The 17,902-nt window shown below is 41.4% G+C and overlaps 2 protein-coding genes across 5 annotated transcripts in view; one reads left to right on the top strand and one right to left on the bottom strand.

Moving 5' to 3' along the window:
* The window catches only part of TPGS2 (tubulin polyglutamylase complex subunit 2), a 67,057-nt gene extending 53,342 nt beyond the window's left edge, over positions 1 to 13,715 (bottom strand). For 3 of the 4 annotated variants that reach the window (XR_007455267.1, XM_049619522.1, XM_049619524.1), the window contains exons 1-2: positions 13,564 to 13,715; positions 1,124 to 1,203 (exon numbers count right to left, since the gene is read on the bottom strand). Coding sequence is in view for 2 of the 4 variants with exons in the window: in XM_049619522.1 (XP_049475479.1) it covers positions 1,124 to 1,203; positions 13,564 to 13,639 (156 nt within the window). In the remaining 2 variants the exon portion in view is untranslated. The remainder of the gene's footprint in view (positions 1 to 1,123; positions 1,204 to 13,563) is intronic. The other variant, XM_049619523.1, reaches the window with a different exon arrangement.
* Positions 13,716 to 13,801: 86 nt separating this feature from the next.
* KIAA1328 (KIAA1328 ortholog) overlaps positions 13,802 to 17,902 on the top strand; it is a 343,712-nt gene continuing 339,611 nt past the window's right edge. The window contains exon 1 of the mRNA XM_049619518.1: positions 13,802 to 14,102. Within this exon, the coding sequence (XP_049475475.1) occupies positions 13,802 to 14,102 (301 nt within the window). The remainder of the gene's footprint in view (positions 14,103 to 17,902) is intronic.

The raw sequence follows: 17,902 nt of genomic DNA, 5'->3' as shown, positions 1-17,902 counted from the left end.
GGGGGAGAGAGGGAGGGAGGGAGGGAGGGAGAGAGGGAGAGAGGGAGAGAGGGAGAGAGGGAGAGAGGGAGAGAAATAGTCTTAATTATAGAGAACTGATGGCTACCAGAGGGGAGGGAGCTGGGGAAATGGGTTAAATAGGTGATGAGGATTAAAAAGTGCACTTGTCATGATGAGCAGGGTGATGATGTATGGAACTGTTCAATTACTACATTGTACACCTGCAATTAATATAACATTGTATGCCAACTAACTGGAATTAAAACTAAAACTTAAAAAGAAAAATAAAGCACAAACTCATGATGATTTAAGAAGCCTGCATGTCCTGGTCCTTACCAATCTCTCTCCCTTGCTCTCTTGTGCACCAGCCACAGGGACCTTCTTTACGCTCTTAGAAAATTTAATCCTTCCCATTTCAAAGCCTTCCCACAGGTTGAAAGTCCCTTCTCAGAGCCCCTCTGTCTGGTTAACAACTCCACATAATTTCTTTAGGAAAAACCTTTCTTAACCTCAAACTAGGTCAGTCCTCCTGACAATGCTCCCTTTACCTCTCTCTCACTGTGCTAAGTCTGCTTGGTAATTATATTCATAACGATCTACACTATGTCTTACACAGTAACATTAAGAGGTAAGGAACCGTTTTTTGATTACCACTGAATCCCCAGGAATCAACACCAAGCACAATGCCTGGCCCAGTTTAGGAGCTTAAAACTTTTACTGAACAAATGAATAAAAGTTCAGAGGAGGGTTGGAGAAGCAGTAGCTATTAATCTGGTTAAGTACTTCCCTGTAACACTTATCCACATTCTGCTCAGCATGCTTATTAATATTTAATTTTTCCTTTCCTTCCTGAATTTTTAGCTTTGTTGTATACAACTATGAATGTTCCACTGCCTCCAAATGATAGTGAGGCTCACAGGAGATGCTCCAGGCTGAGGAAATGGTATGGAACTGAAAGGAATGTTAAATGGCCTGAACATAAAAGAGAAAATTGAACTCTTCCTTGAAGGCAGCTGTGGCCTGAGATAAGAACAGGTTTCCTGCCCTAATTTTTCCTTCTTTAGGGTCACTGAAGTTGACCTCTCTTTGTGGGGATGTAAGGATTCAAAAGGGCAACACTTACTTGTTCCCATGAGGAAATCATATGACGTTCAGCAGGAGGCTTTTCTATGATAGTCACGTCTGTCACACCTGGGGAAGATTCTGGAAGAGGAAAAAGAGTGTAGAGCTGCAATAGGCCCGCTCTTACATATTTCAATACTAGAGGCTGACTAACTGTTGATGAGTACTCTAGGAATATCAGATTCCTCTGAGCAGCATTTATTACCCATGTGATAAAAACAGGAAGGGGGTGCTTGGGTGGCTTAGTCGGTTAAGCATTTGACTCTTGGTTTCAGCTCTGGTCATGATCTCACAGTTCATGTGTTTGAGCACCACATTGGACTCCGCGCTGTCAGCATGGGATTCTCTCTCCCTCTCTCTCTGCCCCTCTTGGGTTCTCTCTCTCTCTCTCTCTCTCTCCAAATAAATAAATAAACTTAAGAGCACAAAAAACAAAACAGGAAGAACTGCTCAGTCTTTTGAAGGCACTCAGTCCCACAACCTAGGACCATGGAGTCAACCTGGCCGAAAGGACATCATCGAATACCCCCTACACCCAGTCACAGCTTAGTAATTCAGCTGTTGAACAAAAATCAGAGATTTTATGTTCCTAGTGATTTCATACTGAAAATCTCAGTGAGCTGAATTTATGCACTTATGACATGGTCAAAAGGAATAAGGAAAAGCACCCCAACAAACTTTTACAAGATACAACACTTGTTTGCTAATTTTTCTTCCAAATAAAACTCATCTTCTACTCAAGAAATCCAGGGTTTAGAAGTTTAGGCTAACATTATGGAAAATGGACTCTATCCAGAAATAAAACCAAATAAATCATGTCTCTAAATCTTTAAAGCAGGAAAAGGTCTTTAAATCTCTTTGTGGAGATATGTTCCATCATTCACTCTGAGGTAAAAGAGAAGCCACCTGAGTTGGAATACAACAGATTTGAAGACCTCCTACATTCTCCACTTGTCTGTATTTACCCATACTCAGGATCTTTAAGTCCTTAATCTCAGACACAAAATCTTTTATCAGTGGAACTGTGTTCCTTACAAAAAAATACATTTTTGAAGTCCTAATCACCAGTACCTCAGACCATGACTTTATTTAGATATGAGGTCATTGACTCTGTGATTAGTTAAGATGAGGTCCCACTGGAGTAGGGTGGATCCCAAATCCAGTATGACGATGTCCTTATAAAAAGAATGCTTTATGGAGAGACACACAGAGGGAAGAGGGCCACATGAAGGTGGAGAATTGGAGTGACACATCCATAATACACGGAACACTGAGGACTGCCAGCAAACCAGCAGAAGCTAGAAAGAGGCAAAACGAGTTCTTCCCCTCCAGGCTTCAGAATGAGCATGACACTGCCAACTCTTTGGGTTCAGGCTTTTGGCCTCCAGAATTGTGAGAATTTGTTGTTCTAAGCTACCTGCTTTATGGTACTTTTATGACAGCCCTAGCGAACAAAGCCTCTACTCTTTTCTCTTTGCCATACTGCACAGATTGTCCCCAATGTCACCACTATTTTAGGCCACGGACACTGCAAGTGTAGACGCAATCAAAGCCACAAACTCTGTGTGCTTGAGCCACCTTCAGCATACCACCAAAGGACCTTGTCCATACCTAGGCTTGCTTCTTATCTGATCTTTTCAGTTCTCCCTGTGATCTGGAGGATAAGGTCCTTACTATACTGGTCTGGTCTTATCTCCTTCCACCCTCTAGTCCAAACCCTCTGTTCCAGTTGGGTCAGTTCCCTCATTGCCTCCACCCCTCTGTCCCTCACCCGCCAAACTAAATCTGCACTCATCTTTGATTATGCTGTATCCCTTTCCTATTATACACACCCAAATATGTCCATGTATCTCTCCACCTACGCAAGTCCTACTCACACTCCAAGGCCATGCTGAAGTTCCACCTTCTCCATGAAACCATTTCGGATGGTTTTTTTCCCTGATATCCTAACCCATCACATGCAGGGTTGGGGTCACATATGTTTATACTTAAGTATATTCTATTTTGAGCCATATCTTGGTTATTTACTAGGAGTAAATACTGTAATCAGGGAAAGTATTCAAATGAATTTTTAAAATTTCTAACAATATGACAGAGACTTCTAAACTAGTTTAATGTGTAAAATGGTTCCTGGACCCAATCCCTCCGACATTTTTGTGGGGAGATTTTCTCATACCAAGAAGCAATTCTCGGATACCCCGATGTCCCACAAGGAGATGGCATCAGATCCCAATGATTATGGGTTTAGTCTGTAAGACCTTCCCCACTTCAGACACCAGACACAAGTTCAGGTTGTCACCTGTGCTTCTGACTGATCTGCAAAAGACTGGGGGTTCTCATGACCCCCTCTTCTCATACTTCAGACAGCAGTCAAAAGCCCAGACTAGCTATAAATCAGGAGGTTCCTCAGACCCCCTCCTCAAGTTGCATTAATTTGCTACAGTGGCTCACAGAACTCAGAGAAACATTTTCCTTACTAGATTCCTGGTTTATTATAAAAGGATATAACCCAGGAACAGCCAGATGAAGAGATGCTTAGGACAAGGTATGTGGGAAGGGTCAAAGAGTTCCATGCCTTCTCCAGGCAGGCCACTGTCTCCAAATCTCCAGGTGTTCACCAACCTGGAAGTTTCGGGTTTTTATGGAGGCTTCATTACACAGGCATGATTAAATCATTGGCTGTTGCTGTATCCCAAGATATGAACTTTGTGACAACTTTGAGGAAACTATGATGCATAGAAAGGGTACTAGCATAATTACACAATCAGTGAACCACACTGTGATATTCTGACCTCTAAGAAATATATATTTGCTCACTCAGATGACAGCTGACCCTTGAACAAAGCAGGATTAGGGCTGCTCACTGCCTGAAGGTCAGGGGATGGGACTGAAAATGCCAATCCTCTAATTCCATGTTTGGATCCACTGGTAACTAGTGCTCATCCTTAAGTGCTTTCCAAAAATCACCTCATTAACATAATGAAAAATCTTTACCACTCTTAACACTTATGAAATTACAAGGGTTTTAGGAGCTGTAAGCCAGGAACTGTGGACTAAGACAAAATATACAGGTGACCCTGGACCAATATGGGTTTGAACTGCATCGGTCCACCTGAACACTTACTTTTTTGAATAAATACAATATGGTACTATAAATCTATTTTCTTTTCCTTATGATTTTTTTAACTTTTTTTTTCTAGCTTACTTTAAAGTACAGAATACAATACACACAACATACAAAATACGTGTTAATTGACTGTTATTGGTAAGATTTCTGGTGAACTGTAGGCTACTAGTTGCATTTTTTGTGGAGTTAAAGTTATATGCAGATGTTCTACTGCACTGTTGGGGGTGGGGGACTGAGGAGCCCTAATCCCGCTTTGTTCAAGCTTTCACCTGAGTAAATATATATTTCTTATAAGTCAGCATATCACAATGTGGTTCACTGATTCTGTAATTATGCTAGTGCCCTTTCTATGCATCATAGTTTCCTCCAAGTTGTCACAAAGTTCAAATCTTGGGATACAGCAACAGCCCAATAAAGGAGGCTGAGAATGCTGGACTCCACATATTCTAGTCTTGCTTTATACATTCACCACTTGTGTGACCTTAGATGAGTCTTCACTTTCCTTAGCATTCAGAGAGACAAGACTTATAAGAATATTTCCCTTGATAATGGAAGCTGAAGAAGCAGAGATAATGGTGCTTTGGAAACGCAAAAAGTACCATATACACAATTTTTTTTTCTGCTTTCTGGTCAATGTTCTTTCTAAGATACTGTGAAGCACAGTACTAAGGTGGAAAAACACTTGAGCTTTAAGCCGTTACACGTGGCTAAGTCCTTGCTATGTCCCTGACTGATTAGGATGGAAGATGCTGTCTCGCCCTTCAGGGGTGGCCCATTTGGTAATGTTCCCACCAAAGGTAAGACAGTGAATAATAAATGTTATTACTGACACTTTATAGCGAGGACATGAGGGTGAGAATAGGCCACTCCAAGTGGCTAGGCTGACTCCATCTATGGGTCTAGTTAAGAGTTTATGTACAAACATCATTGTGTGCCCCTTAGCAAAGCCCTTTAGCAATTAACCTATGCAAATGCAGACTCTAGCTTTAATCAGTCTTAGCAGCCTATTACTCCAACTGCAGTAAAACAGCACAATACAGAATTCTTTGTCAACAATCCACTGGTTGCATAATGATGTCATCTAACTACACCCAGGAGGCAGTCTAGTGCGTAGGGTTGCTGGAGGACACATATTTCAAATAAACCAGTATAAGCACCTGACATTAAGCTTTTGATTGCCAACCCACCCATTTCAAATACATTCATCTTAAATAAACGAATTGCCAGCTATATGACACAGCTACAATCTAAACAATCAGGAACCAGGGCACCCTACTCATTAAGTTCCCCTTTTAAAAAGCCCTGAGTAACTGGGGTAACTGATGGTTTGACTGACCTTGCCTTTCTCCTCCCATGCCCAAATTCCCACACCTAAATTTTAAATTCACCAATAAAGAGTGATTCTGTGAAACCCTGGCCTCCCCACCCTTGGGCCCCAATAAAAGACCCAGGTCTGCTCCTCGTCCCCGCCATCGGGCTGTGTGGCCCTCAGGCCTGGCATGTGCCCTCTAGGACCTGTGCACAATAAATCCTTTCTTCAAAGTTCCCTAACTGTTGTCGCTGAGGTGCAGCTTGCAAGCATAGTAAGAACCACAGGTGCCAGTCCAGCTGCAATATTAACATTGGCTCCAGTCAGGAAAATGTGGGGGCTTGTCACCAATCCTACATGCCCAGGTGAGTGCCTGAGGCATTCCTAGCCGATAGCATCACTATGAATAGGCTGAGACAGACAAGCACATAATGATTCAGTGCGTAACAGGTCCAGGTTCAGGGTCTACAAGGCTTAAACAGAACTGCTGTGATGCTATTGCAGATGAGGGTATGAAACTGAATAAAAGAAACTTCATTTAAAATGGAGTCAGGAGGCCAAAAGCGGGAGCCTGCAAGGTCTACCACTCTGTCAACTTCACACTTCAACAGGAAGAGAAGTACCCTGCATTCCCAAGAAGCCTGCTTTGTTACTCTAGTAGGAGGAAAGAATTTCTCCTTGCCCAGCAACAACCCAGCCAATGAAAAACCATCACTACTCTGAACTCTCACTGTCTGCCAATGAACTACCTTGAAAGCAGCCCCTTCAATTCCTTCCTTTTTCTCTGCTTCTCGTCTTTCATTTCTACACTTGCCTCCTGTTTGCCACAGCTTGTATGTCTAGAATTGCAATTCTCTGCTATTCCCCCTCCCTCCCAAAAAATCATTTTGCTGATAAAATAACTGGCTGTTTTACTTTTAGGGCCAAAAAGGACATATGATACTTTAAACACCTCCAGGATAGGCCAATTGGTCAATATGCTGGCTTTAGAAACCATCCTATAATAAATTGTTTAAGATGTACCCACTGTAGGGACTTCGTTATACAATACAAATAGCACTGGTGGGGAGGAGGTGCTGAGGATGGAGAAGAGAGGGATATAAAATAAATTTCATTTGTACAATGCTCTATTTCAGGGAAGTAGTATAAATTATCGTTTAATCTTTCAATGATCTTGTAAAGCAGGTATCATTACTCTCATTTTTTAAAAATTCTTTTCTTTTTTTTTTTTTTTTTTTTGAGAGTGAGTGAGTGAGTGGGGATAGGGTGGAGAGAGAGGGAGAGATCCCAATCAGGCTCCACACTGACAGTGCAGAACCTGATGTGGTTCTTGAACCCACAAACCATAAGATCATGACCTGAGCCAAAACCAAGAGTTGGACACTTAACTGACTGAGCCACCCAGGTGCCCCTACTCTTATTATTACGTTTTTTAAAGATAAGGAAACAGGATGAGAGACATTAAATAATTTCATAGAACTAAATCTCTAACCACAACTGCAACATGAAGCCTAATGCTTTTTCTACCATGTTGTCTTAGCTAATTCCGACATGGGATGGGAGGGAGCTTTCCCCAAACCACCAAGCAATTCTCAGACATCAGCTGGGTTTACTACAATTCAACTCAATTCTGACATCATCTACCCAGAGACAGCATCCACAGGCTAAGGGCTCAGTCCCACAAAACTGCCTTCCACTTCAGATGCCAGTTCCAAAGCCAAGTTGTTATTTGTGCTTCTGACTGACTATAAATAAGAGGTTCCCCCTTATTGAATCTCTTCTTTGGTTCAATTAGTTTTGCTAGAGCGACTCACAGAACTTAAGAAACCTATTTTCTTAACAGATTACAAAGGATGTTATAAATCAACAGTGAGATAAAGAAATGCATAAGGCAAGGTCCCAAACACAGGAGCTTCTGTCCTCATGTGTCTGGGGCCCGGCACAATGGCAAGTGGAAGCCTTCCGGGTCAATGACCCAGAAGCTCTGCAAGCCTGCTCCTTTTGGACTTTTATGGAGGCTTCATTACATGGGCATGATTGAGGAAATCCCTGACCACTAGCAATTCATTCAATCTCTAGCCCCTCACCCTTCTCTGGAAATCAGGGACCAGAACCAAAAGTTCTAACCCTCTAATCATAGTTGGTTGCCCAGGCCACCAGCCCCTATCCTTATTAGGTTACCTAGGGGCTTTCCAGAAGGTACATTAACATAGCAAAGGACAGCTTTTTATCACTCTCCTCACTTAGAAAATTCTAAAGGTCTTAGAAAGTCTGCTAGAACCAGGAAGACTAAATATGTATTTCTTATTATAAATGACAATATCACAGATAGCCGAAAGCATTATGAAGATGTTTAGAAAGCAATAGCAATAACAAGCTGTCCTTGGTCTATTAAGATGTGACAGGATAAGTACTATCTGATGAGACACAGTTATCCCCACTCTCTGGCCTTTGTGATCAATGGCAAGCATTTGTGAGCAGCCTGGCTAGACTAACCTGTATGGCAGAGTAGGAAATATTAAACAGCATGCATATGAAACTCAGGTTTTCCTTATCTATGTGTGATTTCATAAAAGTCACCCTCTAGTAACTTCCTCTGAAAGAACACATGGGTACAGGAACCTAAGTTCTTTTATCTGAAAGATAGTTCAGCTGGTTATAAAATCCTTGGTTCACATCTTCTTTCATTGAGTTTCCTAAAAACACTGTTTTAGTCTTACCTTGCTTGGTATGCTGGTTTTTGAAGTCTGATGCTGGTCTAATTCTTTTGACTTTGTAAGTTATTTGTGTTTTTGCTTTGAGGTCTTGAGGATTTCATCTTTATCTCTGATCTTACTTTTACTAGTGTATGTCTTAAAGTTGATAGTTCTTGGTTAATTTTTTTCCAGGTATTCAGGAAGCCCTTTCAGAATCAGATCTTTTCCCATTTTTGGAAAGTTTTTAATATAGTTTTAAATATTATTTCTGTTCCACTATTTTGTTTTTGCTCTTCACAGACTCTAATAATATGAATAGCATTCCTTATTTGCTTATCTTCCATTTCCCCTTCCTTCTTGACCCTTTTACTTTTTTATGTAGCTTTCTTGGTTGTTTTCCTATTTTTCTTCAATGCTCTAGACTAAATTCACTTCAATCTAGTCTCCTTATGATACCTTATAATTTACCCTTTATTTAGAACTTTGTTTCCTTCAAATTATAGTCTGAGTTTATTCAACTCTTTTTTCATTTTCCCTCCTTTTTTTCCCCTCTATTTCTGTTCTTAGTTTTTGAGTGTCTGATTCTGGGTAGTTTTTCATATCCTCAGATGCTTGTTTATGTATTTTAATTCTGTCTGGAGTTTAGACTTGCTGTTTTCTTCTGCTTCATACTTGTTTTTTTGGGAAAAAGTATCCGTTGAAAGAGAACAGAAAACCCAGAAATAAATGCACAATTAAATGGTCAATTAATCTTTGACAAAAGAGGAATGAATATACAATGGGAAAAAGACAGTTTCTTGAACAAATGGTGTTGGGAAAACTGGACAACATACAAAAGAATGAAACCGGACCACTTTCTTTCACCACATAAAAGAATAAACTCAAAATGGATTAAAGATCTAAATGTGAGACCCGTGGGCACCTGGGTGGCTCAGTCAGTTAAGTGTCCAACTTCGGCTCAGGTCATAATCTCACAGTTCGTGGGTTTGAGCCCCATATCACACTCTGTGCTGACAGCTCAGGGCCTGGAACCTGCTTCCAGATTCTGTGTCTTCCTCTTTCTCTGCCCCTCTCCCACTCGCACTTTCTCTCTCTCTCAAAAATAAATAAACATTAAAAAAAATAAATGTGAGACCTGAAACTATAAAATCCTTGAAGAAAGCACAGGCTGTAATCTCTCTGACATAGGCTGTGGCAACATTTTTATAGATATGTCTCCTGAGGTAAGGGAAATAAAAGCAAAAGCAAACTACTGGGACTACATCAAAATAAAAAGTTTCTGCACAGTGAAGGAATCAATCAATAAAACTAAAAGGCAACCTATGGACTAGAAGAGGATATTTGCAAATGACACCAGATAAAGGATCAATATCCAAAATATGTAAATAACTTGTATAACTCAATATTCAAAAACAAATAATCCAATCATGGGCAGAAGACATGAATAGAGATTTCGCTAAAGACAACAGACAAATGGCCAACAGACACATGAAAAGATGCTCATTATTACTTATCATCAGGGAAATGCAAATCAAAACTACAATCAAGTATCACCTTATACCTGTCAGAATGGCTAAAATCAACAACAAAGAAAGGTGTGGGTGAAGCTGTGGATAAAAAAGATCCCTCTTCACTGTTTGTGGGAATGCAATCTGGTACAGACAGTATGGAAAACAGTATGTTCCTTAAAAAATTAAAAATTGAACTACCCTGCAATCCAGTAATTGCACTACTGGGCATTTACCCAAAGAATACAAAAATGCTAATTCAAAGAGATACATGCACCTCCACGTTTACTGAAGCATTATTTACGATAGCCAAGACACGGAAGCAGTCCAAGTGATTGTCCATCCGTTGATGAATGGATAGAGATGACATGATATACATATGTGTATATATATATGTGTATATATATATATTTATATATATGTGTGTATATATATATACATATATATATGTATTTACATACATATATATATATACACATATAAAACACCTAATGGAATATTCAGCCATAAAAAATTAAACGCTGCCATTTGCAACATGGATAGAAGAAAATAAGTTTGTCAGAGACAGACAAATGCTCTATGATTTCACCCATATGTGGAATTTAAGAAACAAGCAAAAGGAAAAAATAAGAGAGGCAAACCAACAGACTGTTAACTATAGAGAAATAACTTATGGTTGCCAGGTGGGAGGTGGATAGGAGAATGGGGGAAATTGGCATGGGGATTAAAGAGTACACTTATCATGATGAACATAAGTAAATTAATTAAATAAAATGATAAAAAAAGAATTATAAAAAAAAGTAGAGGAGTTTTGGATGGAGAAATATAGATTATATAGATGAACCTTGAGTAACACAGAGGTTAGGTGTCAGGATGCTGACGCCACCCCCACGAAGTTGAAAATCTGTGTATAACTTTTGACTCTAAAAACTTAACTACTAATAGCCTACTATGGGAAACCTTACTGATAACATAAAGTCAATTAACACATATTTTGTATGTTATATACTGTATTCTTAAAATAAACTAGAAAAAAGAAAATGTTAAGAAAATCATAAGAAAGAGAAAATACATTTTAACTACTGTACTATAGAAAATCCAGGTGTAAATGAACCACACAGTTCAAATCTGTGTTGTTCAAAGGTCAGCTGTAATTGATCTTGTTGCATCTCATGCAGATCATTTTTCACACTGTCTGTATAATCATCTGTTATCAAATGTAACATTTGCCTACTCCAGGTTCCACTGAGTAGGAAAACATTTTGTCATCATAAAAAAAATTTTTTTTCCCCCAGTTGATTGTTTAGCATTTCATTTCCTGACTTCAGCATTAATTCTCTACAGGTTCTACTTTTCTCTTGTCCATTTTGTGAAACTGTGGTGTTTAACAAGATGTCTACTTTAATGACACTGTTTCCAGTCAGTTGAAGCAAAGTCCAGATATTTTAGCAGGTTTTTTGTGTATAGGGGAGTGATGTGAGCTTTCCCTTTTCTTTGTCCTCTTATTATCAACTGTCAAAAAACTCTTCCATTTTGCACATATTCTTCTCTAGAATATATGCATTTGGAATACGGTCCCTTTAAATTGTATGGCCAACCCTTTAGACAGCACCTACTTTGAAGTCACTTTACTGCAGCCCTACTCTGTTCTACCAGTTGTTACTGTTGCACTTTCAGATTGGGGCAGGTTTTAATCTTTCTGTCATTCCAACTAGCCTCTTTTGCTGGCATCCTTTCTGGGTCTGCCTTTGCTTGCCACAGAATCTTCTAGCAATGAGCAACTGGCACTGGAACAGTGCTGGGATTTGTTTTTGTTTTCTGTTTTTACTCATAGTTATTTTGCACTTTTGGCATTCTCTATCTTTAAATAATGTTGGGTTTGGAACTGGATAGAATTGCCATAGTTATGGACAACATTTCACACAACATTTAGGGAGCAGATTTAGGTATGGTACTTTGCTTACTTCACACCCACCACGGATGTCAGCCAGCTTGTTTTTTTTAAAATCCTCTTAATATGTTTTTAAAACAAAAGCCAAATGTGAAAAAATAAAAATATAATTGATATTTGACTTGTGATTAACCGAAATTATGAAGTTGTGGTTAAATTTACAAAGAGCATTACACTGCTGATGGGAGACCAGCTTCACTATAAATTTAATTACCAGAGTAGTTTAATTCCTTAGGTAGGTTTTGCCTTGTGTTACCAGATGTGTCAGACATCTGAAATGCTTAATAACAGATAGAATATACTAGATGTAGAAATTAAACTTGAAATGTTGACAGTTACTTAATTATTTAGGACTTTAAATTGAACTGACAGCTTAAGGGAAATTTAGCTGGCCTGACTTGAATAGATTAATTGAAAGAAAGTAACTTTTTAAATGAGGAGATAGGATATGGTTGTGCTTGATGATTAGATCTCTCCTTGCCCAATTCTACAACTTCATTTCTAAAGCTCACCGTTTCTCCCAAACATATGATAGTGTTTCACGTCTCACTGCGCATTTACCCTAGACACTGGGGAACCCCAGGGAGAACAAGACAAAGTTCCTAGACTCGTGGACTTCTATTAAAGAAGAGACCAGCAAATGAAAAAAGCAACCAAGTAAGCAGTTCCAAGTAGTGACAAAGCCACAAGGATTAAAAATATATATATAAAAGATAAGGGAAGACAATGATAGAGAAAGGCGTTACTAGAATTACATTCAGGGAAGGCCTCTCTGAGGTACTGATATTTGATGCGATTTGAATGAAGTGAGGGAAAGACATTTAGAAGAAGATAAGGAGGGGGGGCGCGGGAGGCAGGAGGGAGAAGGGGAGGGTCTAGAAGAGGCCTTGAAGCAGGAACAAGCTTGGTGAGTTTAAGGTACACACAAGGAGGCCACTGCGGCTGAAAGAGTAAAAATAAGGTCAGAAAGAGGAGAATAGCTCAAAAACAGACTTGTGGGTCACAGTACAGAATTTGAATTTTATTAAAACTGCGATGGGAAGGCATCAAAGCATAACATTTGGCCTGCTTCGGCTTTTTCCTCCTTGGTTATCTGGCCAGCTTCAATTTGTCTTTCAAAATCTAGCAACATCTCCTGTAGGCCATATTTCTTAACTCCCCAGGTAAGGTCAATCACCTCCTGCTGTGTGCTACTTCTGAGCAATAATAGATTACTACTGGCCGCCTCTCACATTTCTAGGGGTACCTAGGCTGTTGATTTTTACCTAGGTTGTGTTTTGCTTCCCCTCCCCCACCCCACCCCATCTTTGTAATCCTTGAGTCTAACACAGTGGCGGGTGCTAAGTAAAGGTTCCATAAAGGAAAAACTAACCCTTCCAGTGGCACAAGCCTCGACTCCTTCCAACCACTTGGGGTGCGGTACCCGGAGGCGCATGGGAGTTGTTGCCCTGGAAGGCTGCACGCACAGTTCCCCAGCTCTCTGCTACCAGAGGAAGGGCTTGCGTTTCAAGGATACTTCCTTGGCCAAGAATGCCTCTCCGGAAACCCAACGGCCCCTCAGTCAGGTGCCCGCTGTCTCCCTTTTGCACGCCTTTGCTCGTCCTTCCCGGGCCCTGGGTTGGGGAGTGGGAGGGGGTGGAACCTTCAAGCTTCCCAGCTCTGCGTCCTCACACTACCGGCAAACGCTCCGTTGGCCTAGTCACGCACCGGGACCCCTCTCCTCCTTAACAACGGAAGTTACAGCAGCGGTGCCCACTGGCACACAGGGTCCGCGTCGCGCCGCCCCTCCTTGCTTCTAGTGTACATCCTCTGGTCCCGCAGTCGCCCCCCACGGAACCCGGCCCGCTCACCTAGAATGCGGGTGATGCCCAGGGTCAGCTTCTCCAGGTGCGGCTTGCTGCAGCCTGGGGGCGGCGTCTCCTCCATGACTCGCGTCCCGGCTCCGCGCGCTGCGGGGGCAGCTGCGGGGACGCGGCGGGAGAGCGGGGTGGGCGGGACGGCTGGACACCGCCCCAGAAGCTCGGCCGTCCAGTTCACGGCACGCCGGGAGTTGTAGTGCTCTGCGCCTGAGAGCGCGGCGAGGCGGAGATGGGGGGCCCCGGCTGCTCTGGGAGTAGTGGTTCCGTGCGGCGCTCGTACCCGTGGCCCCGGCGGTCGCGCCACACCACGCCGCCTGGACGGAGCGACTCCTCCGCCCGGGCCCTTCCGCCCCGCCGGGGCCTGTCGCGCAAGCGGGGGCGGGCCTCTGTGCCGTGCGGCCAATCCGGCCTGGGCCTGGAGGCTGGGGCGGGGCGGCCCCGGCGCGACGCCCCGAGTGGCGGTTGTTTCAAGATGGCGGACGTGGCGGGCCCCTCCCGCCCCGGCGCGGCGGCGTTCTGGAGCCGGGACTGTATCCTTTGCCCGCCTGGCAGGGGGCGCCGGCGCCCTCCACCGCGCGGCGAGAGGTCGCGTGGGACTGAGTGGAGGGGCGACGCTCGATACTATCTCTGGGGGCGGGGCCGTCCTTTCCGGCCGTCGTGTAGGTGCCGGGCTTTCCCCTGACTTGGGTGTTAGGTAGCTGGGAGCCAGATTCTGTCTCCAGGCTGGAGCTCCAGGCTGGAGACTCAGCACTGAGGTTTTCCAGCCCTCCTTGGCGGTGAGCTTTGGAAAGATGGCCTAGAATCTTGGTCCAGCCAGGGGCTGGGAGGGTCCCTCTGACCGTGGTGACCTCGGGCGGGCGGGCTGAATCTCTGCGGAGGAGGGGTAGGGTGTGGGCTGGACAGGGAGCCTTTTTGTCTTGGTTTAGGACTGTCATTGGTCTGCGTTGTTAGGAGCAAGTCAGGACCTTGTCGGACTTCGAAGGCCTGTCAGTGATGATTTACTTTCTTGCTGGGATTTTCGGAGAGGTTGGGGCTGGACGTGGTCTGGTGGTACTGGTTACGGAATAAAAAGCGTTGCAAGTCTTTGCTGCTGGAAGTAGTGTTGATTTTCATGTGGACTGTGGGTCCCCACTGGCAGGATTGAAGTTTTTGAGTTGTTTTGGGGTGGAGAAGCTGTGGAGCTTTACCGCTGTGGTGGTGTTTCCAGTTAAGTAACTGATGAGACGTGTGACAGACTGATTCTTTCTTGGGTTTGGATAGACGGTGCCCGCCTGATCTTTGGTCCTAGTAAGTTACATCACGTTAGAGAAGTGTTACATGAAGAGAGGGCAGTCCGTGTACTGAGTGCCTGCAGAGGCAAGTCTTTTTGTCTGTTTGCTAGGATTGATGATAGAGCATTGTTTGAAGCATTGCTGTTAACTTTGGCAGAATCATTTTCTGCACGTTCTACTTAGCTCCCTGTGAAACTTACAAAATTATATTATCAGTTTTACTGATTGAGTTATAGAACTAGGATTACAGTGTCATGTGTAGAGAGGGATATTTTTGCATTCCTTGCTCAGTGTTTAATACTTTGTAAACATAATTACCACTTGTCTCTGATAGGTGGGTGACAAGTAAAATCATGCACGTATACTGTGGATGAAAACACACTAGTGCACCGTGCAAATTAAATTTTTTTTTTTTTCTTATCAGGAAGGATGCAAAGAGAATATGTGCATTGGGAACTGGGCTGAATTAGGAAGTCAGGAAATTGGGATGAGTCTTATGACTTCATGTTTCTCATGAAACACTATGCCTGCAATGGATACTTGAAGGTTAGCAGCTTCTAAGGTGCTTTTTTTAGTGTAGTCATTTTCATAACCACTTATGTGGTTTCAGTGGTTATTCCTTAACTTTCTCTATGACCAAGGGAATTGTTCTCATCGGTATAAGTGGTGTGGGGGGGGGGGCAGTGTATTGCTGTGCCACTAATTAAGATAATAGGTAAATAAACAAACCGTATTCTTGGTCTAAGCAGCCCTGTATGCTCACTTAGTCATATAGTTATTATTCCTTATTTCACATAGAAGTCCTATATTCTCTCTTTTCTCTCTTTTCACCCTTACTCTGAAAATTAATGTAAAATACTTATCTTCTCATTGAAAGTGAGTAGTAGAAATCAACTGGGGAAGATAGTGGTGATTAAATTTGATAGAAATTCCGTAATTTGAAATGAATTGCAAGGATACTAGTGTTACCTATTTCCCTCACCTATTGCATAAAATGCCGTTATCATCCAGCCTCAGATGTTTTCATTTTAAATCTCCATAGGACACAAAAGCAATGTCAAATATAAATTTGCTACTGAATCTTTGCTAAAAAGTATAAGGATAGTTATGAATCATTTGGTTTAATCATGAGTCTTTGGATCTTTATTACACTAATGACTTCCTAGACCACCTCATAGGCTTTATATAGAAGTTTCAATAGAAAAAAACAAAAAGAATGTATGTATAATCTGGTATTCTTTTCACACTGTTAAAAGAAAGATTTTCAATGCTTTGCCTAAACAATTAGAGAAATGTGACTAGGAAATTTCCTGGTCCTAGATGTTTCTGTCATGTGAGGACAGATCATCTGTGACTGAACATCACCTTTTTTTTTTTTTTTTTTTTTACTGTTTCATGAGTTCTGCATCTCCTGCACAGTATGATTCAGCAGTAATGTTTGGCACAAGGTATGTCTTTATACCTACTGTGTAAACAGTGAGTATCCCATGTTGTCATTTTATGGATTAAATCTACAAGTAAAATATGCCCCTTCAGCCATAAACTGTTTTTCTTCAGTATAGTTCCTGGTAATGTCAAAAGAAATTAATGTTTCTGCAGTATCTAAATTTGATTGGGTAATACACTCCAATGTTTTATCATTAACTGTATTTTTTTTTTTTTAACGTTTATTTATTTTTGAGACAGAGAGAGACAGAGCATGAACGGGGGAGGGTCAGAGAGAGAGAGGAAGACACAGAATCTGAAACAGACTCCAGACTCTGAGCTGTCAGCACAGAGCCCGATGCGGGGCTTGAACTCACGGACAGTGAGATCATGACCTGAGCTGAAGTTGGACGCTTAACCGACTGAGCCACCCAGGCGCCCCTCATTAACTGTATTTTTAACTTGATATTAACAAATATGAACTGTAAGGGACTTGGTCAAAACATTGCAGTAGCTATAATCTCTGCCATTGAATATTCAATTACAGATAGAGACTTTATGTTGATGTTAAGAGAATATACTAGCCGGGAAAGTCATTTGGGTCAATGATAATTACATACATATACGTGTGTTGCTGGTAAGTGAAACTAAAAAAGGTTAGATTAGGCTGTGCAATACCAAGTTTATTTTCTTCAGCTTTTGTTGATCTGAGATAGATATGCTCCTTCCTCTGTACTTTTGGTTTCTAATTACTGCTTTAATTCTGAGGATTTGGAGTTTGGTACTAGCATTAAGGATGCTTTATAATTTGCTGTACTTGTCTTAGTAAAGAACTTCCAAAGAAGCCGAAGTAGAACTGAGGTGGCACATAGAACCCAGTAAGAGGTCCAGTAGACATTTGGTATATACTGTGTCTCTTTGACTTTTCCTGTGAAATATGTTTGTATATTTTTCAGACTTTGTATTTGAAGAAAGTAAGTTATTTGGGTTCTTGAATGAAGATAGATTACCAATGATTACAAAGGATAGGTTGGATGGAGGCAATTTCGAATATTTTTATGTTTATTTTTTTAAAACGCATGTTAAGGTTAATTTAGCATTTTTATATTTGAAAAGATATTTAGCATGAATGTGGCTAATGGGTTTTGCCTGCATATTTTGACATTTTCCTCTACCCTTCAAGGTAATTCTGGCTGGTCTAAGAATTAAAATGACATGAGATAGATTAAGAGGAGAAAATCAAATTTAATTACATATATATGGGGGAATCTATATATCTGTGTGAAGTTCCAAAGACAAGCAAAATGAGGTATATATGTCATCCCAAACTAAGGGGAAGGGAATAGGGGTCTGGGACTTTAAAGGCAAGGAAAGCAATTCACAGGAAGGTGAAAAGGGATAAATGTTTGGTAAACAAATGTTTCCTGGGCCATATAGAAACAATGGGACATAGAAAGGAATTTAACAAACAGACTTTGCTAAATTCCTTCCTATCTACCACTCCTAGTTTATGTTATACATAGTTATTTATGGTGATTCTCTCTTCTGGGAGCAGGTCCTACATCTAAATTCTTTTAGGCAATTAGTGGCAGGGACAAGAATTCTTTGTGAGTCTTTTGGGCCTTGATTGTTTT

This window comes from Panthera uncia (assembly GCF_023721935.1).
Source record: "Panthera uncia isolate 11264 chromosome D3 unlocalized genomic scaffold, Puncia_PCG_1.0 HiC_scaffold_8, whole genome shotgun sequence".
Taxonomy (NCBI): Eukaryota; Metazoa; Chordata; class Mammalia; order Carnivora; family Felidae; genus Panthera; species Panthera uncia.
The sequence above is the reverse complement of the archived record's forward strand: the minus strand, read 5'-3'. Positions and strand labels throughout refer to the sequence as shown.